The 26,696-nt window shown below is 42.3% G+C and overlaps 3 protein-coding genes, 1 long non-coding RNA gene and 1 pseudogene across 7 annotated transcripts; 4 read left to right on the top strand and 1 right to left on the bottom strand.

Annotated features, from left to right (window-relative positions):
* Positions 1–484: 484 nt before the first annotated feature.
* Positions 485–3,197, top strand: LOC133919266 (protein PIN-LIKES 2-like). Its single transcript, XM_062363614.1, has 2 exons — positions 485–685; positions 921–3,197. The coding sequence occupies exon 2, from the start codon at positions 1,071–1,073 to the stop codon at positions 2,424–2,426; it is 1,356 nt and encodes a 451-aa protein (XP_062219598.1). The 5' UTR covers positions 485–685; positions 921–1,070; the 3' UTR covers positions 2,427–3,197.
* Positions 3,198–4,846: 1,649 nt separating this feature from the next.
* Positions 4,847–8,660, top strand: LOC133919264 (probable LRR receptor-like serine/threonine-protein kinase At3g47570). Of its 4 annotated transcripts, XM_062363612.1 has the most exons (4): positions 5,697–5,837; positions 5,959–6,053; positions 7,400–8,006; positions 8,095–8,660. In XM_062363612.1, exons 3-4 carry the CDS (start codon positions 7,520–7,522, stop codon positions 8,475–8,477), a joined length of 870 nt encoding a protein of 289 aa, XP_062219596.1. In that variant the 5' UTR covers positions 5,697–5,837; positions 5,959–6,053; positions 7,400–7,519; the 3' UTR covers positions 8,478–8,660. The 4 variants fall into 4 exon arrangements, with proteins under 4 accessions (XP_062219594.1, XP_062219597.1, XP_062219596.1 ...); XM_062363610.1 differs by adding an exon at positions 4,847–5,004 and having other exon boundaries at positions 5,334–8,006; XM_062363613.1 differs by lacking the exon at positions 8,095–8,660 and adding an exon at positions 4,847–5,004 and having other exon boundaries at positions 5,334–6,053; positions 7,400–7,453.
* A 269-nt stretch (positions 8,661–8,929) lies between these two features.
* LOC133919267 (uncharacterized) lies at positions 8,930–12,072 on the bottom strand. The gene is made up of 3 exons (XR_009909908.1): positions 11,786–12,072; positions 11,444–11,654; positions 8,930–11,360 (listed from the first exon to the last, which is right to left on the bottom strand). It is a non-coding gene; the product is annotated as an uncharacterized LOC133919267 (long non-coding RNA).
* A 2,396-nt stretch (positions 12,073–14,468) lies between these two features.
* Positions 14,469–18,182, top strand: LOC133919260 (receptor kinase-like protein Xa21; annotated as a pseudogene).
* An 874-nt stretch (positions 18,183–19,056) lies between these two features.
* Positions 19,057–23,007, top strand: LOC133919258 (6,7-dimethyl-8-ribityllumazine synthase, chloroplastic-like). Its single transcript, XM_062363606.1, is given in 3 exon segments — positions 19,057–20,142; positions 22,600–22,695; positions 22,768–23,007. Coding segments are annotated over 3 exon segments (528 nt in total). The 5' UTR covers positions 19,057–19,839; the 3' UTR covers positions 22,897–23,007.
* Positions 23,008–26,696: the final 3,689 nt, after the last annotated feature.

Raw genomic sequence — 26,696 nt, 5'->3', positions numbered from 1 at the left:
CGCACATCTCCAAGTTACAACCCGAAATTACAGTCAGATATGAACTACAGTAAACATATTTACAGAATATATATATATATATATAGAGAGAGAGAGAGAGAGAGAGAGAGAGAGGGGGGATGCTCTAATATGCTTAAAGTTCACTAAAGAACGGCTTTTGAGGTAGATGCTCAAGCTAACGTAACAAAAATGAAATGTTATGTTTCATATAAAATTTCTACATTCGAATAAACACGTTTACAAAATCATACACTTTTTTTCTTTTGGAACACAAATTCAGACTTACCGAGCTCTACGTGCCATCAATGATTTTGGCTCTCAAGAGTCTCAACAGAGAAATCACCGATCTGATCCGCAGCCACGTGGCGCACATGCTGCTCCGTCGCAGTCTCAATTCACGTGCCTTCAAGAGGAACAAAGGGGAAAAAAATCGACAGATCGCATCTCTATCTGGGCCCCATTTCGCCAAGTCTTTCACTAAGCCACGGCGAATGTGGCCAATCAAGATCCTCGCAGTCGCAATCCTTCCCAACACCGCCTCTCTCTTCGTTCTCTCGGCCGCCGCCTCGTTCCTCCTGCGCGCAGAACACAGCGCCTTCCCCTACCCCTACCCCTACCCCGCCCCCTCCTCTCTTCCATTCCCAGATCGCAGCTCCATGCAAGTATTGTCGTGAATCTTGCAGAGGTTGGTTCCGTTGCCCTGATTTTGTTTTCACCGTTTCTGATTTTTCTTGCTGATTGCCTGAATGTTGCCAAGGTCTGAAATTTGTGGGTAGAAAGTTTAGAACACGAGTCGAGTACCGAGTATTTTGCAAGATCTGGCCTGAGTCCAAAGCTAGAGTTGTTCTTACCTGCTATTCTCATAGCCCTCTCTCGTAGTTTTCTCCATTTCTGAATACTCTCCATTACTTGCTATGCAGAAATACCAGCCTTTTGCATCTGATTGAGCACTGTATCTTCGCAAGAAAGATAAATTGGTTGTGCAGACAAAAAGAGTATTTTTTAGGGTTGAAAAGAGGGGAGCATTTGTGTTGAGGTAGTCAGAGAGGCAAGAAGCTCTAGCAGCGGCAATGCTTTGGTCCATGGACCCGCAGATGGCCGTCCATGGCGACTGGGTGTCGGCCGTGGTGCCGCTGATGAAGCTGCTGTGCCTGACGGTCATCGGCCTGCTCCTCGCCAACCCGAGGGTCCAGATCGTGCCCAGGGCCACCTTCAAGCTCCTGAGCAAGCTCGTCTTCGCGCTTTTCCTCCCCTGCCTGATCTTCGTCCACCTCGGCAAGTCGGTCACCCTACACAACGTCCTGCACTGGTGGTTCATCCCCGTCAACGTGCTCATCAGCACAACCATCGGGTGCTTTCTTGGGTACATCGTGGCGCTGATCTGCCGCCCGCCGCCACACTTGTTCCGGTTCACGGTGATCATGACCGGGTTTGGCAACACGGGGAATCTCCCCATTGCGATCATCGGTTCGGTTTGCCACTCCGGGGATCATCCCTTTGGTCCTGGATGTGACACCAAGGGTATCACTTATGTCTCATTCGCGCAGTGGGTTGCTGTTATTCTTGTCTATACTTTGGTCTACCACATGATGGAGCCGCCGATGCAGTTCTATGAGATTGTCGGGGAGAGGAATGAGATACAGGAAGAGCCTGAACAGCTCAGCAACTTTAGTAGGCCTCTGCTTCATGAAGCGGAATGGCCAGGGATGGTTGATAAAGAAACCGAGCACTCGAAGACTCCGTTCATTGCGAGAATTTTCATGAGCATTTCAGGTTCCTCACAAAACACATTTCCTGATATTGATTTTACTGAAGAGGGAACATCCGGTGCTGGACCTAGTAGCCCTAAGTCTCTTAGATGTTTGGCAGAGCCAAAAGTGGTCAGGAGGATGAGGGTTGTAGCTGAAAAGACTCCAATTCAGCATGTTCTTCAGCCACCAACGATCGCTTCTTTGCTTGCCATTATCATTGGCATGGTTCCTGTCTTCAAAGGTTTTGTGTTTGGGGCTGATGCGCCATTCGCATTCTTCACTGATAGTTTGGAAATCCTAGCAGCTGCTGTGGTTCCCTCAGTGATGTTAATTCTGGGAGGCATGCTTGCGGAGGGCCCAAAGGATAATGCCTTGGGCATGAGGACTGTCGTTGGTATAATTGTGGCAAGGCTTCTGGTGCTCCCATGTATTGGCATTGGTGTTGTGATACTAGCAGACAAGTTGAATCTACTTGTCGAGCATGACCGTATGTACAGCTTTGTGCTTTCACTCCAGTATGCCACGCCAAGCGCTATCCTTCTTGGAGCAATTGCCAGTCTGAGAGGCTATGGTGTTAAGGAAGCATCCGCCCTTCTATTCTGGCAGCATATTTGTGCAGTGTTCTCTCTGTCCCTCTACCTGATTGTATATTTCAAGTTGGTTTCTTTTATTTGAAGACAATGGCCATCCATCCTGTATGGTATATAGCAATCATCTTGGGGCAGCAATAAAATGAGTACTAGAAGAATGGGTTTTCAGCCACGTCTCCTGTCAGTTAAATGTGTTTATATTTGCTAGTGATTTATATTTCTGTTACATGTATTGTTTGAGAACAGGAGATACACTTAATGTCTGTTCATTTTGGTCAATTATATTGCTGTGCATTTCTTGATACTATTGCTGTTTACAATTTATTGCCTGAAAAGTTGTAGAACTATAGTAGTGGAAATGAATCGTTGATTGTTGCTTAATAAACATAAATGATTAGTGTTCGGTCTTCTTGTGGATGGCTCAAATCATCAGGGGACCTTGCTATCTGACAACAGTGGTCTGATGCATACGTGTGGCAATTGATTTTCAGTGTTCACCCATTCGTCTTCCTGGTGCAATGTCCAGAGAGCAGGTATGTTCTTCATCCTCCCTTTTGAGAGGTGGACAAATACCTTTTCCTTTCTGAAGTGTACATTCAGGTTATAAATTTAAAATCACCACCCATGCTCGAACTGCAATTATTTGTGCATGATAGTACCGTGGCTAACACAAGCATGCTGCTTTACTCCTTTAAAAAAAAAATGGATTGGAACTTGTATAGCTGCGATATCCAAGGCTCCAACCTTATTTCCTGCAGCCGTGCCGGTGTTCTGATTTGTGTACTATCATAATACAACATATGAGTGCTTCTGGGAGAACAGGTTTATGCAAACAACAAACAAAACACTTTCATTCGGATGCCATAACATAGTCGGGGAAAGTACACCAGAAAAATGAGATTCTGGTATCTTTGCATTAGATCACTCAAGTGAAAAATGAGATTCTGATATCTTTGCATTAGACCACTCAGGCCACAGTTACATCTGGTATTTTCTCGTGGAAGGTTCGCTTCAAATCCTCCGGGCATGGTGAGATTGCGGGAAGAAACTTGCAATATATGTTTATTGAATATTCAAAATCACTATAGGATATATGATGCAGTTGAACATTCTGGACATACAATAATGACTTCTTAAGGTATGATAATTCTGGACATACATTCTGAGCATTCTGGAGCTTGTTATAGCTAAGATGCAAGTGCTGGAGCTGACCAAGGTTTCCTCAGTTGGATGGTATATCACCATTGAGATTGTTGTGACTGAGGTCCAGCATCACGAGCTGTTGAAGATTTCCCCAGTTGCCTGGTATGTGACCACTGAATGCATTCTCTGTTAAGTTAGTAAGATCACTAATAGATGATGGAATTATCCTGGTTAAATTATTCTCTTTGGACATTTAGGGTATGTTTGGTAGAGCTCCAACTCTATTTTTTTTTAAGTTGGGTATCCCTAGCTCCAAAAATTCATGGAGCTGGAGCCCGAGTAAATAAACCTGTTTAATTTTAGGCTATAAATACATGCTTAATCCACTTTATATTAACATAAAAACTCTAGATCTGAATTGGAGCTGAGATCTGGAGCTCTGCCAAACAAGACATTAGAGATTCTAGATTCTTCAACTTTCGAACCCATTCTTCAATTGTACCAGTGAGATTGTTGCAACCTAGCTAGATCAAGTGCAGTTAAGCCACGAAGGTTCCCGATGTGGAGGAATTATTCCTGATAGCGGTTATCTCCCAAATATTGAATCCCAAACCTTTTCTACCCAAAACAAACACGCTACCAAGCTCCCTTTTCCAAATTGTTGTACAATGTCATTGCACACAATTCCTTTCTTATTTTGCACATCGTAATTTTCTTCTCTTTCTCTATCTATATATAACTTGTCATTTCTTGTTTTTGGTTTGAACACTAAACGAAGCACATAGTTGAAATTGCAAAAAAGAAATAAAATTGGACTCTTTTTCCTGTTAGAGCAATCAAATCAATATGTACTGAACTAACCTAAAATCATTTTTTATTAATCTATTCTTATTCTATACCCTTTAAACGAATTTCCCAAAAAGTAAGGGATGATCTGTGAATTAACCTAACAATCAACTAAAAAATCCTACGAAACCGTAATAGAGAAGTAGGAACGACTCTTTGATCTAGTTATCCCCTTCGAGTATATTGAAAGTTCCAAAAGAACTGCTCATACTATCATTATAGTATAATGATGAGTGGTTGTATAACAGATACATACAAGTTGACTTGACCGGATACCGTGTCAAAGAAAAACTATGAACGAATCATGTCCACACATACATTCTGGAAGCGCGATCATCACAAAGAGCCAAATCGGATTTGGAAACGAGAATCTTGTACCGGTAAACATTTCCACGAGCTGAGTTTTGTCAGCATCGAAACCGCACGAGACCGGTTCCTGCTAAAAAGTAGAGCTCTGAGATTCGAGGCTGGACATGCCGCAACAATCTTGTTAATCTTGTCAATAGATAAGGGGTGTGTGGATGTAATGGCGCTGTAAAATTGTTTTTAAACCCCTGGGGCCTGAACCGGCTGAGTATCCAACTCGAAACTCACAGTTCACACACCGGTACACCTCCCGGCAAAACCAAGGAGATAAAAAGGGCTGCTGTATTCTGCGCTGCATCCGAGCAGAGGTACCCTATTCTGTCTCTCTCTCTCTCTCCCCCTGATTAGTGCTCCTACTTAGCATACCATTTTAGCTTGTTACTCGCTGTAACTCAGCAATGCTCGCCAACAATTATTGCTGAGACTGAAGTGTGAACAATTGCCAAAATTCTTCCTTTCTTTTAAGTAACTGACAAGCACATGTATTGCACGGATATCTCGTAGGCGAATTCAACAGGCTTGCGCTTGTTGATTTTTCTGAAGGAACTTGCAAGCTACCTTGTTCTAGCCAGCTATAGAGTACGCGCGAACATGCAGTATATAGTATGCCACCAGGTTTATTCTTTATATTTTGCAGGGAACAAGAGCCTTATGTGTCTCTCCAAGCAGCTGGCGCAACTCGCCATGCTTATTCTACTGGCATTGCTGCTCTTGTGCTATGGAGCTGGAAACGTCTATTGCGTTCATGATAACAACACGGATCTGCACTCACTGCTGGATTTCAAACAGGGCGTCACCAGCGATCCTAATGGGGCCTTAAGCTCTTGGAACACGGACACCCACTATTGTAGGTGGAAGTATGTCACATGCACCCAGACGCGACCATGGCGCGTCTCGGGGCTCAACCTTACGGGCCAAAGTTTAGAAGGCCAAATCAGCTCCTCTCTTGCAAACCTGACGTTCCTTAGTGTCATTGATCTGTCCGTTAACAACTTCTTTGGCAAGTTACCTCCTCTTAATGGTCTCCAGCAACTAGACACTCTTTATCTGAATAAGAACTCACTTGAGGGGATTATTCCTGATACACTTACAAATTGTTCCAAACTAAAGATTCTGGACCTCGCTGAGAACCAGCTCTCTGGTACCATTCCTGCTAAAATAGGCTCTCTTTCCAATCTAGGAGGCTTGGATCTTGGCTACAATAATCTTACCGGGATCATCCCTCCTACCTTTTCAAACCTCACCAGCTTGTCCTTTTGCAGTGTTCAAGCAAATCAACTTGAAGGAACCATTCCCCATGGGATTTGGCTATTGTCCAACATGACGGTTTTGGGACTCGGTAATAACAGCCTTTCAGGTGAAATCGCACAAACGATTAATATGTCTCGTCTCCAAACTCTAGATTTGGTGTTCAATAAGCTAAGCAAGGGTTTGCCATCTAACATTGGGGATGCCCTCCCAAGTCTCCTAAGCCTAACGTTGGGAGGCAACACGTTCGTAGGTCAAATCCCAGCTTCCCTAGGCAATGCTTCAGGGCTGCAGCTGATAGACTTATCAAAAAACAGTTTCACAGGCCTAATTCCTGCTTCTTTGGGAAATCTTTCTAGCCTAACCAAGCTAAACCTTGACACGAACAAGCTTGAAGCAGAGGATAGGCAAAGCTGGGAATTCTTACATGCTTTGAGAAACTGTGGTTCTCTAATCGAGCTCTCAATATATGATAATCGGTTGCAGGGAGATATACCAGATTCGGTTGGTACCTTACCCACCACACTTGAATATCTGACATTCGGCAGAAACGAATTAACAGGGATAGTTCCCCCTACCATAGGGAACCTTTATAACCTGGTTAAACTGGGACTAGAGGAGAACAATTTGAGTGGTGCACCTGAAGAATGGATTGGAAAGCTAAAAAAACTACAAGGTCTATATCTCAGTGGTAACAACTTCACCGGTTCAATTCCATCCTCCATCGGCTACCTTACTCAGTTGACATTGCTCTTTCTAGATAGAAATGAATTCGAGGGTCCCATACCTCTCAGTATTGAAAACCTCGTACAGCTCTCAGTGCTGAACCTTAGTTACAATAACTTCCAGGGTAACATACCTCTAGGGGTTCGAAATCTTAAACAACTCTTTCTACTAGACCTTTCATCAAATAAGTTTACTGGGGAAATTCCTTATGGTCTGGGGCAATGCCAAAACTTAGAAACAATAGAGATGGACAAAAATTTTCTCATAGGAGACATTCCGGCGTCATTAGGCGACATAAAGGGCTTGATCTTACTCAACCTTTCCCATAATAATTTGTCGGGGAGCATCCCTATAACCCTCAATTATCTATCAATCCTCAACAAGCTAGATCTTTCATACAATAATCTCCAAGGAGAATTACCACAAAATAGAGTGTTAGCAGATCCTACCGTTGTTTCACTCTATGGAAATCGGGGACTCTGCGGAGGAGCTGTCATTCTCCATATGCCCTCATGCACAAAAAATCCTACCGTATGCCCTCATTCACCCTATGGACGACTCTGCGGAGGAGCTGTCAATATTCATATGCCCTCACGCCCGGAATATTACTTGGCCAGAGTGTTGATTCCCATATTTGGCTTCATGTCGCTCGTATTATTGTTGGTCTACCTTTTACTCCTTGTGAAGAAGACCCCAAAAATAAATATATCACCGACTTCTTTTCGTCAGGATTTTCTTAAAGTTTCTTACAATGATCTAGCTCGAGCCACAAGGAACTTCTCAGAATCTAACCTTGTTGGGAGAGGAAGTTATGGTTCAGTCTACAGAGGAAAGTTAAAGGAAAACAAAATGGAGGTGGCCGTGAAGGTTTTTAACCTTGAGATGCAAGGTGCAGAGAAAAGCTTCATGTCAGAATGTGAAGCACTGAGAAGTATTGAACATCGGAATGTTCTCCCCATCATAACTGCATGCTCGTCGATCAACAACAATGGCGATGCTTTCAAAGCTTTAGTTTATGAGTACATGCCTAATGGCAATCTGGACATATGGTTGCATCCCAATGGAGAGGGTAAAGCTCCAAATAAGCGTCTAGGCCTAACCCAAAGAATAAGCATAGCCGTAAACATAGCTGATGCATTGGACTATTTGCATCATGACTGTGGAAGGCCCACTGTTCATTGTGACGTGAAGCCTAGTAACATCCTTCTAGATGTTTATATGACCGCTCTTTTGGGGGACTTCGGTATCGCAAGGTTTTATGATGATTCTTCGTCGACATCAACATGCTCAGTCAGTATAATTGATTTGAAGTATACTATAGGATATATTCCTCCAGGTATGATGATTCTATATAACATTTATTTTATCTGGTACAACACAAATACTTTTGCATAACTTCACGATTGACATGCATGCCTCTTTAGAGTACGCCGGCAGATGCCATGTATCAACTTCTGGGGATGTGTATAGTTTTGGAATAGTGCTTTTGGAGATGCTGACAGGCAAAAGACCAACACATCATATGTTCAAGGACGGACTTAACATCGTCAACTTCGTGGAGAGCAGCTTTCCAGAACAAATATTACAAGTCATTGATCCTCATCTCATAGATGAATGCAAGGATTTTTCTCAACAAAATATGGTACCAGAAATTGCGTTCAGCCAATGCGTGGCGTCGCTGTTGCAGGTCGCGCTTTCTTGCACACGCGCATTGCCAAGAGAACGAATGAACATGAAACAAATAGCCACCAAGATGCATGGAATCGAGACTTCATGTCTTGTATGGAAATCTAGGTATGCTAGCTAGAGCGACTTGGTCAACTGGAGCTGCGGCACTGGGAGTTGGCGATAGGTATGCAGGTTTCTTTATGCTCTGATCCCCGATAACGTTTTGAAGTCTAAGTCCATAATGTTGTTCTTTAAAAAAATAATTAGAGTACAAATGCAACATGGATTTTGGTGAATAACAAAATTACTTAATATTTGTGTATGATATGGATCCTTCTATATCTGTTCTGGAAATACAGAGGACCACATGACTATAGTGCCACTAGCTACATGGTTAAGGTTTTTGATTTCTACGGAGCACCTGAGGGTCAGCTCCTCTTTAATTAACATTACAACCACACTCAGCTATCGTTCAGTCTGGTGAGCGTTCCTCCCAGAGCGCCCAAATGGTAACCATGACCACATAGCAGAGTCAGCTTCGTACTAGCTTCGCACAAGCCCAATGGATGTTGTTAAGCCACCAATGGGTGATGGAGTTAGTGTTAATACTAATTATGCGCACAACATAGATACCACAAGCGCAAGTGTTAATGGTAGATTTTCACCTAGAGCATTCTAGGATTATCGAACTCGAATGACAAGCTGACCCCTTATCTAGCTATGAAGTTGGTCCCTAGGCAATGCTTCAAGGCTGCAGGTGATAGACTTATCAAAGTAAATGTATGCCATATTTATAGTAGATGTATAATTATTAATTACATATTTCTCGTCACCCACATTAGGAGGAATTACAAAATTTTGAGAGAGGTTTAACAATCTTAGGTTGGAACAATTTGTTGGAATCGATGACCTCTCGTTTGCGTAGACGGTCGAGAGGAGGTAACCAGCCGGAGAGTGTTTGAGGAGAGGTTGAGTTCCCTGAGGAATGTCAGGTTCCCAAGGTAGGGGGAGATAGTGCCCGACAAGCCTTGCCAGCGAAGGTCTAGCTTCGTGTAACGCCCCGGGGATCAAAACAAGCCTGGAAGGTCACTCAGACCAACCTACATATCTGCCGAAAGTTAAAGGAAAATTTCGGCAGCACCTCCCCTGAAAGTGGAGGTATAACAGGCAACAAACACACACAGACAAATCAGATTATAGAATATCACACTAGCAACATAAATATCCTAGCAAACGAGGTACAAGCCTCGACCAAACCACTTAACCACCACAGTCTCACTATATACATCACAGCGCAAAAGACATTATCTAACAATACACAAGTTTAGCCCAAAAGAGGAGGTGAACGTGCAGGCGACGTGTAGCTACCCATCCCGCATGCGATTGACACCTCAAAAAGAACCTGGAAAGAAAGCACGGGTGAGATTCAAAAATCTCATCAAGTGAATTTTACTTTAAAGAGCTATTTAGCCACAGTTGAATATGCAATCATTTCTAAATAGAAATTGGTAATAAAACAGACTATCAACATCAAGAGAAACAACTATGACTAAGCAAGTCCAACGGCAACATTAACCATTTTAACATTCGGTTGGCATAAACCTTCACAGCCGCATCATTTATACAAGCCAACTAAAGGAAATAAGATCTTGATGCAAATAACTCGTTGAACTTCATATGAATACATAACCATGCACATGACATGCTCTTCCTCACCCTTACCCCACCTCGGGTAACGTAAGGGTGTGCACCGTACCCCTCCTCGGGTAACATACGGTGCTGTACCAGTACGGTCTCGACCAGAAGACGACGACAAACTTCCAATGCATGAGATGTATATGTATGATGTGCTTCATGCATAACCAACAACATAACTTCCAGAATATACTTGAGACTTCAAAAAAATTGCATAATACAATAATGAACAACTGCAGAATGGCATATCATGCTTACTACACTTCGTAAATCAATAATCGAGTAAACTTCTGGAAAGTAAACAACATAGTAACCAGCTCATAACCAGTTATTCAGGTTAGATGAATGCATTGTAATTAAAGGAATGTAGGCAACCAAATAATAGGTTAAAGCGTAGCCATTCGCCACATTCACTTGCCTTCACCGATGATGAAGCCGGGCACTAGCCGCGACATGAGGTGGCACCACCTGAACAAACACACAATTAGCACAACGACGCCGCAACGACGAAGTAAAAGAAGACGCACGTTGATACGCCAAAACCCAGCGTTCTCGACAACCGAAGGCTTCAGAAAGACATCTACCAACTAGCTTGCTAGACGCCAAGTAAGACCCCCCTCTAGCTCAGTCAAAGACCAAAGAATAAGCCACAACGTACGGCTAAACCTCGCCCGAACACCGACCCCAAATAGCCAAAAGCACCTAAACCACTTACCCAAAAAGGAACAACGCCAACGCCATCGGTACGCCTATAACATGAACTACAACTTCCATTATAGACATATACTCGTGACCAACACCGGTTAGACCTCAAATTTAAATGACGCGCTACTCACTAACTGGACCAACAATACACTTAACCGACAACGCGGACGACTAAACTCAATCTCCTACAAGCATGACTACAGAGGAGTCACCTTTGGAGCGGAACCGCAAACCGGCGAGGAAAAACCAGCGAACCCGCGGACGGCCTCCTCCTCCCTTCTTCTTCTTCTTCTTCTTCTTCTTCTTCTTCTTCTTCTTCTTCTTTTCTTCCCTTTCTCTTCTTCATTTAGATCAATAGTAGCTTTATTTGAAATGCCGACTGTTTTAGCATCTTCGGCACTTGCAATCCATGCTTCGGTTATTTTCCTTTGAGATCTCAAATGGTGGGCTTGGCTACCAGTAGCCAGAATATGGTTATGATCGGGCACAAATTCATAGATATAGTAGAATCCATCTTTGAGACTTATCTTCATGCATGCTTGATACATACAACGTGTCTCTGGCCTGTTGAAGCATTGTCCATGGGTGGACAATTCTGCTCTTTTATCATGACCACAAGCACCTATTTATAAATAAATTGATCAAAATTATCCCCAAACCATGAACATGGTAATACTATAATATAACATAAACTGAATTTAATACCTGCACTAGAACAACAAAATGTTCTATTCTTTATTGTGGAAGTATTCTTCACGTTATGGGAACTCTTCCTTCGAATGCTGAACCCCTTATCTCGAGCATATGCATTGTAAAAGTCATACGCCTCTTGTTTAGTGTAGAATTTCATACCCACCTTTGGTATCCTTTCTTCCAAAGAATTTTCTACTTGGGTGAATTCAGTTTTGTTAGAATCCTGGTGAGTTCCATGTGGAATAAGATAGAAATCGATCAAAACTTCTAGGAGAGAGCAAATTCATCTGTATAGATGTGTTCCTAACAATAAGTAAATGTGCACTATGAATGATTATACAATAGAAATCTTACAATTTCTAACTCTATTTTCCATGTAACCAGGAGGACTGTTGATCCCAGGAAAATTTTGTGAGGATGTGGCCGCAGCAGGAGATGACATGATGATGCTTGGTACTTGTGGAAGATATGGCGATGTCATCACTCCCATGTAGTTAGCCTTGATGGTAGACCTGGGGTGATTCTCCAGGAGGAGATGATTTGGCTGAGATGCCATTTTTGTTGTGGCCAAGTTGACAATCTGATAATTATGTGTTAGCATTAGTACTCGTTCCCTCACAAAAAGGTAGTTATATAATGAAATTGGCGCCACCTTTGAGTATTTGACGCCCTTTCCCTCCATTAATTTCACGGAAGCACGTGAAGTTACGATAACACGGCAACGGCTCCGTTTTCTTTTGGAGTGGGGCGGTGGATGGAAAAGAATAAGCGGGCCGACTCTACAGGGGGGAGGGATGGCCTCCACGTGTGCAGGGACACGGATGGGCACAAGGATTAGGAAAGGGAAGCCGCAGCCGTTTAAAAGGGGATAGTTTTGCATGCGCGTTTCATTGCATCCACACACATATGCGTCCTATTCGTTCAAATCACTATGTAATGGTTGCTTTGCTTGACCGCTGCGGCAGCGGCGACCTTGACCTGCCAAATTTTCTAACGGCCACGGCATCACAGGTGCTAGAGTCTCCTGTGCCGTTGGCCCCATCTGGCCTTCTATTGCAACCACGCGCTCCCTTGCATCTAGATCTATCATTTCAAAGAACTTCATCTGATGACTTGATTCTCGTTCCTTAGTAGTTCCTCTTAAAGTTATAATTTTTTTTAGCTATGACTCTTAAAATAAATTTTAATGGAACCTAGTATTCATATACATCCATAAAAGCCATGGTTACATCAAGAGTCTTTCATTGTGACTTGTCTTTTGATTTCTTTCTTTCATCTATATTTTAAGGTGCATTGGATGATAAAATAGAAAAAGACCATCCTTTCAAAAAAACTGATTGATACGACTATTCATCCTCTCTAGTCATCATTCTTAATCCTACATATTTCCTGGTTGATGGAATCGATTTCCAATTGCAAGCAAACCGGCGAGGCGAGGAAGAAAGCCCTGCTTGCTCAATGGGGCTCTGCCGTGTGCGTTGTTGCTTGAATGCGCGCACGGACCCAGATCCTCTGCAGTGGAGAAGGCAATGCATTTTACTGTAGCAACCGGAACAGTTGAGGATGGATCCTAATGCATTTTCACTGTAGCATCTGATCTGATCCATTGGTTTTTATCCGACAGTTGATGATGGATCCTAATGCATTTTACTGTAGCTATCTGCAGTTGCTAGTTAACTAATTCTGCTAGTTGCAACTGCAAAGGATCCCGATCGATGCTCGCACATGCCGCCAGCCGTTTAAAAGGGGGCGGTTTTGCTTGCGCGTTGCATTGCATCCACACACACGTCCTATTTGTTCAAATCACTTTTGCAATGGTTGCTTCGCTTGACCGCTGCGGCAGCGGCGACCTTGACCTGCCAAATTTTCTAACAGCCGCGGCGTCGCGGGCACTAGAGTCTCCCGTGCCACTCGCCCCCGTCTGGCCTCCGATTGCAGCCGCGCGCTCCCAAGGTCACCTTACCGGCGGCTGATGGGACTGCTAACGCACACCGAGGGCCTCAGGTTCGGAGTGTTCAGTAATATCTAGTATCATCAACAATATGTTGTGCTCTCGCCAACTGCACGAACGCGCTGCTAATGGGAAGTAACTAATTCTGCTCTGCTTAGGCACAGCACGAGAATGGGCTCAGAACTAGATTATCAAATTTGTTGCCAATTTTGGAGGGACCAAGCTTGTTCTTGGGAGCTTTAAGGTTAAGCAGAAGTAGATGAAGGGGTTGTCTGAATGTGGATTAATGTTCCGTTGTTGTATATCATGCAGGATGGCATGACGTTCATATATTGGTTTGGTTTCATTCACCAATTTTTCTTTAGAAGAGCGTGCAACTCCTGCTCCCCTTTCTAGTTTCAACGTGCAGGTTGTAGAACGATTCAGCGACAACAGGAGATTGAAACTAACTCGCTGCTGCAGGTTTTTACCAGATACTCTCTCCAACCATGGATAAGTGACATGGAACTTTCGCCGTTAGTTTCTTTGCAATGTGTTTACAAATATAACAAAGTTATTATATTATGAAATTACCATTCGAAACAAATCTACTGCTATATCAGTTCCAAATATCTGATCTCAATATGTGAAGAAGTATTGATGGTTAAAGTTTAAATATTGCGATTACATGCAACCTAAAATATCACTTATTTATGACTGGAGGGGGTATGCGCATAGACTTAGATGGTATAGTTATGGCTGCTGACAAGGGAAAAGTGGAACAAAAACTTTTCTTGCATTGGGTATAGGTAGGATGGCATGTATTGCTCGCAAAGAAAATAATCATATACCGAGAAGAATTAGAAAAGAAAAGAGAAGGTTGTGCTTGGTAGGACATAATCATAAGGAGTACTAGATACAGATAGAATGACATGATCATGTGCGGTAGGATATACTTTGTATGGAGAAGAAATCATTTGCCATTGTACTTAAGCAAATGTTGGCAGATAAACGGTTGACTTGACTTGACCGTGTCAAAGAAAACATACAGGTTGACTTGACCGGCTACCGTGTCAAAGAAAACATACCGCAACAATCTTGTCAATAGATAAGGGGTGTGTGGATGTTATGGCGCTGTAAAATTGTTTTTAAACCCCTGGGGCCTGAACCGGCTGAGTATCCAACTCGAAACTCACAGTTCACACACCAGTACACCACCGGCAAAACCAAGGAGATAAAAAAGGTTGCTGTATTCTGCGCTGCATCCGAGCAGAGGTACCCTATTCTCTCTCTCTCTCTCTTTCCTTCTGATTAGTGCTCCTACTTAACATACCATTTTAGCTTGTTACTTGCTGTAACTCAGCAATGCTCGCCAACAATTATTGCTGAGACTGAAGTGTGAACAATTGCCAAAATTCTTCCTTTCTTTTAAGTAACTGACAAGCACATGTATTGCACGGATATCTCGTAGGCGAATTCAACAGGCTTGCGCTTGTTGATTTTTCTGAAGGAACTTGCAAGCTACCTTGTTCTAGCCAGTAATAGAGTACGCGCGAACATGCAGTATATAGTATGCCACCAGGTTTATTCTTTATATTTTGCAGGGAACAAGAGCCTTATGTGTCTCTCCAAGCAGCTGGCGCAACTCGCCATGCTTATACTACTGGCATTGCTGCTCATGTGTTTCAGAGCTGGAAACGTCTACTGCGTTTATGAAAACAGCACGGATCTGCACTCACTGCTCGATTTCAAGCAGGGCGTTACCAGCGATCCTAATGGGGCCTTGAGCTCTTGGAATACCGACGCCCACTATTGTAGGTGGAATGGTGTCACATGCACCTCGACGCGACCATGGCGCGTCTCGGGGCTCAACCTTACGGGCCAACGTTTAGAAGGCCAAATCAGCTCCTCTCTTGCAAACCTGACGTTCCTTAGTGTCGTTGATCTGTCCGTTAACAACTTCTTTGGCGAGTTACCTCCTCTTAATAGTCTCCAGCAACTAGACACTCTTTATCTGAATAAGAACTCACTTGAGGGGATTATTCCTGATACACTGACAAATTGTTCCAAACTAAAGATTCTGGACCTCGCTGAGAACCAGCTCTCTGGTATCATTCCTCCTAAAATAGGCTCTCTTTCCAATCTAGGAGGCTTGGATCTTGGCTACAATAATCTTACCGGGATCATCCCTCCTACCTTTTCAAACCTCACCAGCTTGTCCTTTTTCAGTGTTCAAGCAAATCAACTTGAAGGAACCATTCCCCATGGGATTTGGCAATTGTCCAACATGACGGTTTTGGGACTCGGTAATCACAGCCTTTCAGGTGAAATCCCACAAACGATTAATATGTCTCGTCTCCAACTTCTAGATTTGGAGTTCAATAAGCTAAGCAAGTTTTTGCCATCTAACATTGGGGATGCCCTCCCTAGTCTCCAACGTCTAACGTTGGGAGCCAACACGTTCGTAGGTCAAATTCCTGCTTCCCTAGGCAATGCGTCAGGGCTGCGGGTGATAGACTTATCAGAAAACAGTTTCACAGGCCTAGTTCCTACTTCCCTATGAAAGCTTTCTAATCTAAACAAGCTAAACCTTGACACGAACAAGCTTGAAGCAGAGGATAGGCAAAGCTGGGAATTCTTACATGCTTTGAGAAACTGTGGTTCTCTAATCGAGCTCTCAATATATGATAATCGGTTGCAGGGAGATATACCAGATTCGGTTGGTACCTTACCCACCACACTTGAATATCTGACATTCGGCAGAAACGAATTAACAGGGATAGTTCCCCCTACCATAGGGAACCTTTATAACCTGGTTAAACTGGGACTAGAGGAGAACAATTTGAGTGGTGCACCTGAAGAATGGATTGGAAAGCTAAAAAAACTACAAGGTCTATTTCTCAGCGGTAACAACTTTACCGGTTCAATTCCCTCCTCCATCGGCTACCTTAGTCAGTATTGAAAACCTCGTACAGCTCTCAGTGCTGAACCTTAGCTACAATAACTTCCAGGGTAACATACCTCTAGGGCTTGGAAATCTTAAACAACTCATTCAACTAGACCTTTCATCAAAGAAGTTTACTAGGGAAATTCCTTATGGTCTGGGGCAATGCCAAAACTTAGAAACAATAGAGATGGACAAAAAATTTCTCATAGGAGACATTCCGGCGACATTAGGACATAAAGGGCTTGATCTTACTCAACCTTTCCCATAATAATTTGTCGGGGAGCATCCCTATAACCCTCAATTATCTATCAATCCTCAACAAGCTAGATCTTTCATACAATAATCTCCAAGGAGAATTACCACAAAATGGAGTGTTAGCAGATCCTACCGTTGTTTCACTCTATGGAAATCGGGGACTCTGCGGAGGAGCTGTCATTCTCCATATGCCCTCATGCCCAACTGTTTCTCATAGAATTGGAAAACAATATTACTTCGCCAGAGTGTTGATTCCCATATTTGGCTTCATGTCGCTCGTATTATTGTTGGTCTACCTTTTACTCCTTGTGAAGAAGACCCCAAAAATATATATATATCACCGACTTCTTTTCGTCGGGATTTTCTTAAAGTTTCTTACAATGATCTAGCTCGAGCCACAAGGAACTTCTCAGAATCTAACCTTGTTGGGAGAGGAAGCTATGGTTCAGTCTACAGAGGAAAGTCAAAGGAAAACAAAACGGAGGTGGCCGTGAAGGTTTTTAACCTTGAGATGCAAGGTGCAGAGAAAAGCTTCATGTCAGAATGTGAAGCACTGAGAAGTATTGAACATCGGAATGTTCTCCCCATCATAACTGCATGCTCGTCGATCAACAACAATGGCGATGCTTTCAAAGCTTTAGTTTATGAGTACATGCCTAATGGCAATCTGGACATATGGTTGCATCCCAATGGAGAGGCTAAAGCTCCAAATAAGCGTCTAGGCCTAACCCAAAGAATAAGCATAGCCGTAAACATAGCTGATGCATTGGACTATTTGCATCATGACTGTGGAAGGCCCACTATTCATTGTGACGTGAAGCCTAGTAACATCCTTCTAGATGTTTATATGACCGCTCTTTTGGGAGACTTCGGTATCGCAAAGTTTTATGATGATTCTTCGTCGACATCAACATGCTCAGTCAGTATAATTGGTTTGAAGTATACTATAGGATATATTCCTCCAGGTATGATGATTCTATATAACATTTATTTTATCTGGTACAACACAAATACTTTTGCATAGCTTCACGACTGACATGCATGCCTCTTTAGAGTACGCCGGCAGATGCCATGTATCAACTTCTGGGGATGTGTATAGTTTTGGAATAGTACTTTTGGAGATGCTGACAGGCAAAAGACCAACACATCCTATGTTCAAGGACGGACTTAACATCGTCAACTTCGTGGAGAGCAGCTTTCCAGAACAAATATTACAAGTCATTGATCCTCATCTCATAGATGAATGCAAGGATTTTTCTCAACAAAATATGGTACCAGAAATTGCGTTCAGCCAATGCGTGGCGTCGCTGTTGCAGGTCGCGCTTTCTTGCACACGCGCATTGCCAAGAGAACGAATGAACATGAAACAAATAGCCACCAAGATGCATGGAATCGAGACTTCATGTCTTGTATGGAAATCTAGGTATGCTAGCTAGAGCGACTTGGTCAACTGGAGCTGCGGCACTGGGAGTTGGCGATAGGTATGCAGGTTTCTTTATGCTCTGATCCCCGATAACGTTTTGAAGTCTAAGTCCATAATGTTGTTCTTTAAAAAAATAATTAGAGTACAAATGCAACATGGCTTTTGGTGAATAACAAAATTACTTAATATTTGTGTATGATATGGATCCTTCTATATCTGTTCTGGAAATACAGAGGACCACATGACTATAGTGCCACTAGCTACATGGTTAAGGTTTTTTATTTCTACGGAGGACCTGAGGGTCAGCTCCTCTTTAATTAACATTACAACCACACTCAGCTATCGTTCAGTCTGGTGAGCGTTCCTCCCAGAGCGCCCAAATGGTAACCATGACCACATAGCAGAGTCAGCTTCGTACTAGCTTCGCACAAGACCAATGGATGTTGTTAAGCCACCAATGGGTGATGGAGTTAGTGTTAATACTAATTATGCGCACAACATAGATACCACAAGCGCAAGTGTTAATGGTAGATTTTCACCTAGAGCATTCTAGGATTATCGAACTCGAATGACAAGCTGACCCCTTATCTAGCTACGAAGTTGGTGCCTAGGCAATGCTTCAAGGCTGCTGATTGACTTATCAAAGTAAATGTATGCCATATTTGTCAGCTGTAACCTGCAAAACTCAACTGATCGAGCAGTGGAAGGAGTGAGCGGAGAGCTCAGAAACATGATGAACAAGGGTGTTTTGGTGCTGCGTAAAACCGTTGCAGCATTTTCTGTTTTTCATTCCCTTTTATTGAGTACTTAGAGTAAGAACGTGGGCACGCAGGCCCGGTAAGCGCGGCTACTCCGCGCGACGCGCTCTGCCGCGTGAACATGTACACGCAGAGCTCAACTCTCGCACAGTCTCACAAACGCAGTCATGCACTAACAGACTCAACCGAGAAAATAGGAGAGGGAGAATAGCAAAGCTAATAAACTAACAGATAAAGAAAAAGACCAAATCACCGAACACAAGTTTAAATGTTAACAATATTTATAGTAAATGTATAATTATTAATTACACATTTCTCGTCACCCACATTAGGAGGAATTACAACATTTTGAGATAGGTTTAACAATCTTAGGTTGGAACAATTTGTAAGTGTAGTTGGAATCGATGACCTCTCGTTTGCGTAGACGGTCGAGAGGAGGTAACCAGCCGGAGAGTGTTTGAGGAGAGGTTGAGTTCCATGAGGAATGTCAGGTTCCCAAGGTAGGGGGAGATAGTGCCCGACAAGCCTTGCCGGCGAAGGTCTAGGAACATAAGAGGCCGTTTCACTCGCAAAAGGGGATGCTTGTGTTCCATGAGCTCAAGGCTCTATCTGGATCGCTGGTGATGACCTTCTTGAATTCGAGCAAAGAGTGCATGGCACTGTCCGCTGAACCATGGATTCGACTCCATGACAAAACAGCAGCAGTGCAAACAACACAAGCATGTCATCCAGCAAAGAGTGCATGTCAGTCACAAGCTGTGCTCAGGACGGCCAACAGGCTTAAATCCGAGGTGTGCCGGTTTGTAGGTACTTCTCTAAGAAATTGATTTCAATGAGTTTCTTGATCTGCTAGGATTCGATATTACTCTACCTTGAATTTTAAAAAAGACCAAGTAATCTCTCTTCGTGATCGAAAAAAAAAAAACAAGCTGTGCTCAGCTTGAGCATCCGCAAGCAGGTGTCCAATACCTGTAAAACGTCGAGCATAATTAAACATTCGAAAATAAGTAGGGTGAAAAAAACAAGAAATCATCTCAAGAGATTGTCACCTTGGTTCTTCAAATTGGTAACGGTGCCGTGCCGATCGAAGCCAGTATGTGTTGTCAGCTTGCGTGTTGCAACTCGGATGGTCACTTGCTCATTTGCTCAGCTCTGCCGCCGCCTAAGACTGGCTCTGCATGCTCGTTGCGTCCACACACTTCCCATTCGTTCACTCGCTGTCCCGCTCGCCCCCGTCTCTCCTCCATCCGCGGCTGCGCGAGCGCGCACCGTCTCCTTCCCTTGCCCTGCTTCCAGTACGCGACGACCAGGGCAACGACGGCCGCCCTCGCGGTGGCCGCAGGGCACTGGCGGTTGATGGGGTCGCTGATCAACATCGAGGGGCTCAGGTTTGGAGTGGTGAGTGTTCGCGAATCAAGGCACGCTATTCATTGTACACGCACAGGTGACAGCATGAACGCTAGGGCATTAACAATGCTATGTACTTATGCCTAGCTGTTTAAAGAAAAAGAGTGTTAAGTATCTACATAAAACTTGTAATTTCTAATACAAACAAAGGCTACATGTACTTAAATATGTTTAACTATCTTGTTAGTTTTAATATAAGCAGTGGTGCTTAACTAAGTATTTTGTTCTCCAATAAAGCACATATGCTAGTTCAATTTTTCGACAACGGGAAACCAAGGTCCATTATCGAGATAACGGAATAAAAGTATCTTACAACTAGAACTAGAGACTGTAAGTTCACGAGGAAGCAGGTGGGAGAGGGAGTTCAGTACACCTAACATCTAACAAAGATGCATATAGAAAACAGACATATCACAGAGTAGCAATCAAGATTAACTAGAGTACTGAAAAAGGAGAGAAGATTGTTCAACACTGCGATGACTAGCTAGCAGTATATCACTCATGGGATAATTAGGGAGAGGACGTCAGGATTTTGTGTCAAGCAGCGTGATCAAGCACCGGCACAGTCTTCCTTAATCTGATGTTGATCATCATCATCCTAAGAGTGATTTCGAGTAACTGCAACTGACCGGTGGGACGAGCCGGGCGTCTAGCCGAAAGGTGGTTCACCGTTTCCAGAGTCCTTGAGCATCATGCAAGAGATCTTCCTTACTCATTTCATTAAGTAAATATGCCCAAATTTTCAAAAAGAACAAGCATGAAAGATAATGTCAGCTGGATCACTTGTCAGTTTCTTATCAAAGTATGCCTTATTACATGGCTTTCCAAATTGACCAACAAACAGCAGCCAAACCAAGAGTAGCAAAAGATTTTCTAGCCGTAAAGTTATCATCAATCCGTTTATAATATTATTCAAAAGAGTTAGGGATGGTATCTGTACCAATGAAAGTAGCAATCACACCCCATGCAACCTTAGCAACAGGGTAAAGGAAGGAAAGATGTTGACAAGTCTCATTCTGAGTGCAAAAATAACAAGAGGGATCTCCACTCCATCTTCTTTTAATCAAGTTATCTTTTGTGAGAATGGAATTACGATCCATCAATCACAAGAATATTTTAATCTTCAAGGGGACTTTGGCTTTCAAAATGTGTTCGTATGGCTGATAAGGAGCATCCTTCGCCAGCCAGATGAATACATGGATTTAACACTAAAGGTACTTTTTTTATCAAAAGACCAAGATACTATATCATTAGTATCACCCAGATGAATACTCCCAGGCCAGCTCTGAATCAAAGACCATTGCAAATGGAGATCATTAGTAAGCCATCTCCTAAAAGTAAGATCCCAATGCAACTGATGATAGTCATATATAGTAATATTCTTTTGATTACAAATAGAATTTAGAGTTGGAAACATAAAAGATAGAGGGCTAGAAGAGATCTACATATCCTCCCAAAATCTAGCAGCCTTTCCATTGTCAATCAGGACTTTTCTACCTTGAAGATACAAGCTTCTCATTTTTAGCATATCGGATCAACAAGAGAAGTCATTATATTTGTGTTTGACAGTAGCAACCAAGACATTTTGAAAGTACTTTTTATTAACAATTGATTGTCACATGCTTGTACCAGTTTCAATCTTCCACCACCATTTGCACATAAGTGCAATATTCAACTTGCTTAAGTCCTTAATACCTAGGCCCCTTTTATTAGGTAAGCATATTTTCTCCCATCTCATCAAATGATATTTTTTCTTGGTGCCACCTTCTTACCAAAAGAATATTCTTCTAGCAAGATCAATCCTCTCAAGGATTGTTTTGGAAGTAAAAACATTGACATTTAGCATGGCGCTCATACCTTATTACGAGATGTTTTTGCTGGTATTGATCTAGACTTGCAAATCAAATACTTATCGTATCTTTTACCTCTCTTTTTTGATTTGGCATGGGAAACATCTCCTGTCATTTCTTTGACTCTTTTTCTTTTTTTTATATGGGAAATGATCCCAAATGACAAGCATCAAAAGAATGGTATCTTCTTCTGAAAATCCTAGCTATTCTTAGCATGATATTGAGGAATCTCCTTGATATTTCTCAAACAAATACGAAACGTATGCTTGCATATTCGTTCATAGGGCAAATCGGATATATAATTATTAGAATAATTATTGGAGACTCAAATAATGATATACAAGCATGATAACTTATGTGCCAGTTCAATTGAGGGGAAAAACCCGGTTTTTTCATAAACATCACCTCTAATCACTCCATAGTACATGCTCTAATGCGACATAACTAGTCAGATTTAGACTCAATCAAGAAATAGGCTATGACTTAAGATTAGAGAGGGGCTAATAAGCTTATTCTCACAATTTCTGAGGTTAAGCAGAAGCTCTCGCAAGCAGCCAATGATGCAAGACTGTAACTTCTGCTGTTTCGATACGTGCAGGTTGTGGCACGATTCAACGAGGTAGTGACAAACTTGCTACTGTAGGTAGCTCTGGAGACCTTTCAGCGGTAATCCGTCAAAGACGAGAACATAACAGTATGCATTTTAGTCATTGGTGGCCTGATTTCTCTTCTTTTTTTCCAAGAGTGGTTTCAATTCCTTCTTTAGGTTGCTAGCGTTCCTGGCAGCTTCGAAATTCCTGTTGCGGCACAAAAGCTTGGGAAGTCTGGTGGCTTCGACGCGATTTTGTGCGTTAGTGCTGTGGTACGCTTAGCCTATTTTGTACGCACATCTTAGCTTGTATCCAGAAGTTCTATTTACAAAGCTATACAGATGGTTGGCTCTTTAGGGGAAATTTTTTATCATATATGTCAAATAATGAGCATGAATGATAATTTTTCTATTTGGATGAGATCTACCGTTTTGAGATCCACGTTAGTGACAGGTGGTGGACATCCAAGCAGTGCTGCAGCAGGAGTCGTCTACAGCTACGCTGCATAGATTCCCCCCCCCCCCCCCACCCTCTTTAGTGGTAGCAGTAATGAAAAGAAAATTGGCATTACGTTTCTGTATTATGTTGAGCTGATGAGTTCTATCAGGCAGTTCTATGTTATCTATCATCATGTTATGTTCAGTCCAGAATTTGATTACCATCTCCACAATAGACTCCAATGGTATGCAACATTTCATGTTACTCCCATATTTAGCAACGTTTCATGTTAGCTGCTTCCTACTATGATCTAGTTATTAATTATTGTGCAGATAAGAGGTGACTGTAACACCCTACTTTACAACTAAGCATATCTATTTGAAAACAGAAAATTTTGGTAATATTTCCTCTATAGGGCGGTATAACTGATCACAAAAAAGATCACAGACAGACAATATAAGATATAACCAGCACATATATAGAAATCTTCACGACGCTACCAGCGTCTTACCACAACATATACAAAACAAACAACAGACCACCAAAAACACAACTTATAAACACCGGTTGAGTTATCGACATTGTGATGAGGTAGTGCGTGCAACTACCAAGATCCATCCCTAAAATGCACGTCAACATCTAAACATACCTGTAAAAGATTTAACAGGGGGTGAGACGAGCTCAGCAAGTAACAGCTATGAATATAAACACATCTCACTCCATTTAAAAGTATTAGGGAATAAAACATTCTTCTCACAACCTAAAAAAAACCACATGGTTTTAAAGAGAATATCATTTCCGAATATTTGTCGAGAAAGTAACGACAAAATCCAACCCGGTCTCCCACAAAAATATGGCATCCAACTCCCAGAATTCTGTATTCTCCAGATATCATAAAAAGATGTATGAATGCCATGATGTAACTCCATTTGAGAGCTGGACGATGCCAACTTCTCATGCAACTCCATGTACCGGTATGAATCACGCACAATGGCAGTGATCGTCCTTTATCACTATATGAAGTGCATAAATGCATATGTATGCATGTGAATTGACGTCAATTCTTAATTTCCTTTTGAATGACTCATGATAAAAACCACAACTGATTCATGAAGACAAAGGTACAATCCAAATCAATAAGAAAAGCATGGTTTTAAATAATCAAATGCAACATCATCCATGATTTGAATAATTAGAAAAAAAACCATATACTTCAATTTTATTTGCAAAAGAAGTAAGACATGAATATAAACATAGCACGGAATCACACCCCTACGTTACTTGCCTTTTACCAAAAGCGACGAAGAAATTTCGATCAAGAACATCCGGAAGCAGTACCACCTTTACAGGTATATTATTAGCACTAAAACATATTTAAAACACATAAAATATGAAGCGTCATTCCTACGCCTGAAAACGTCGCATATACGCCTATATTTCGGAAAACCGAACATAAAACTGTATCACATGAAATGATACACTATCTCCGATTCAGAGTCGAATCAATGTTCTCACTAATTAGACTTTGCTCCGTTGAAAGAAATGAATGTTTCGACTTGGATGTCGTATCTTCGAATCAATAACGATTATTGCAACGAATCAGACTATTGATCATATGAAATGATAAGATAGGAATTGAGTGATTTGATTCAATCCAACCACAAACGTCTAGGAATTACCGAGGAATCACATTTGAAGGGTTGACTACGAATCCGACAAAATTACGAAATTTCCAACTTTTTCCCTTTTTCTTCTTTTTTCCTTTTTCTTTTCTCTTTCTTCCTTTCTTCTTTCTTCTTTCTTCCCATTTTTCCTTTTCTCTTTTTCTTTTTCTTCTCTTTCTTTTTTTTTCTCCTTTTCTTTTCTCTTTCTTCCTTCCTGCTTCTTCTTCGGCCGGCTTCCTTGCTTCTCTGTTTCCCTGTCTATACGCACACACATAGAGAGAGAGAGAGAGAGAGCGCGCGGTGGCCGGCGTGCACAGTGGCGGCGCGCAGCTGCACCGAAAGAGCGACAACGACGCTGAAAGTACATCTAGCCCCTATGTGTGGTTTTGGTAATTAATGACAATACCTATGGACTAACAATGGTGTTAAGTTTGTTAGTAGATTGTTCCATAGGTGATGCATGGATGAGAGACATGCATGACCTCTAGGTGAATGGGAAGATTGAAAATATGCATCTAGATAAATGAGCTCTTGGTGATGCTCATAAAAAGAAGAAGAAGCTTGAGTGATGACAATGCCTATGGACTAACAATCATATTGAGAATTGCTATTAGGTTATTCCATAGGAGATGCATAAATGATGAAGCATGGATTCTTTGAGAAATGCCATGAGTTCAAAGAATTGCATCAAAAGTAAATGAGCTTTTAGTGATGCTCATAAGAAGAAGAAGAAGCTCAATAAGATTAGCAATAAGCTTGAATGCTAAGTTACTTGTGGAGATCAAGTAACTAAAGGTATGACTTGTTAATAGAGTTTTATGGACTAACCCGTGTGCTATGTGTTTAAGAATGAGTGGGGTTAGGTTCTATATGAAGATTGACAATATGCATGAAGGCTAATAAGTTACTTGTGGAGATCAAGTAACTTAAGGTATAAATGTTGTCATTTAGGTTTTATGGACTAACCCATGTGCTTTGTGCTTGAGAGTGAGTTGGGGTTAGGATCTATAAGAAGGCATAAGTTGAATTGAAATCACATATGCCAAGAGTGAAGAACAAAAGTGGACTCCATATATGAAAAAGTGAATTCCTTGAAGATGTCGAATACAAAGTGGTTTTGTATGGCAAAACGGTGAAGGGCAAGCAAGACTCGGCTGCGATGGACCATCCGTGGTGAAGGGCAAGCAAATGGCTTGGCGCCGAAGGACCAAGGCGGTGGTGAAGAGCGAGTGAAGGCTTTACGCCGATGGACCGTGCGAGGCCATGTGAAGCTATGGATGATTCACATCAATCATATGAAGAATCAAGAAGAGATGGAGTGAAGAATATATGGAAGTTGGCAACCCTCAAGGTTTGAAAGAAAGAAGCGGTACTTGAAAGTTTTTCAAAAGCTCAAAGTGGTTCAAATGAGTTTTATCTTTGAATTTGAGTATAGGTATGCTGCACTATTAAGAGGGATGCAACGTGAGCTAATTGTCGCGTCTCAGTGCTCAAGAGTTCCCAACCAAACCCAAAGTGAGAGTTTGTTGTTAAGAGTCCGGAGCGGAAAGTGCGGAAGTGTCCAAAATGGGTTTTGGAGTGTTCCTAATTTGATCCTATGTGTTTTAGGTCATGAATTCAGTTGGGATGTGTAGCCCTCTGAATAAGCTTTCCATAGAGTCCAAAATCGTCGAAATCGGACTCCGGGATCAAAAGTTATCGTCGTTTTTCGAAGGTCAGCTATGCTGTACTCGGAGACTCCGGTGAAGACCGGACTCTCCGGTACCTGTAAAGGCCGGAGACTCCGGTGAGGTCCGGATACTCCGGTACCTGGAGTGGCCGGAGACTCCGGGAAGTCTCCGGGGGTGTTTTCTGGGTTAAGTGTCGACCGGAGACTCCGGTGTAGGCCGGATACTCCGGTAAAAGTCCAGAAAAGAGCGTAACGGCTAGTTCTGACACATTCTGTGACCGTTCTGACGCCGTATTTGGATTTAGGGCCGGATACTCCGGTGTTCACCGGATAC

Source organism: Phragmites australis, chromosome 5 (genome assembly GCF_958298935.1).
Source record: "Phragmites australis chromosome 5, lpPhrAust1.1, whole genome shotgun sequence".
NCBI classification, from domain to species: domain Eukaryota; kingdom Viridiplantae; phylum Streptophyta; class Magnoliopsida; order Poales; family Poaceae; genus Phragmites; species Phragmites australis.
Note: the sequence above shows the minus strand (reverse complement) of the source record. Positions and strands in the feature narration are given on the sequence as shown.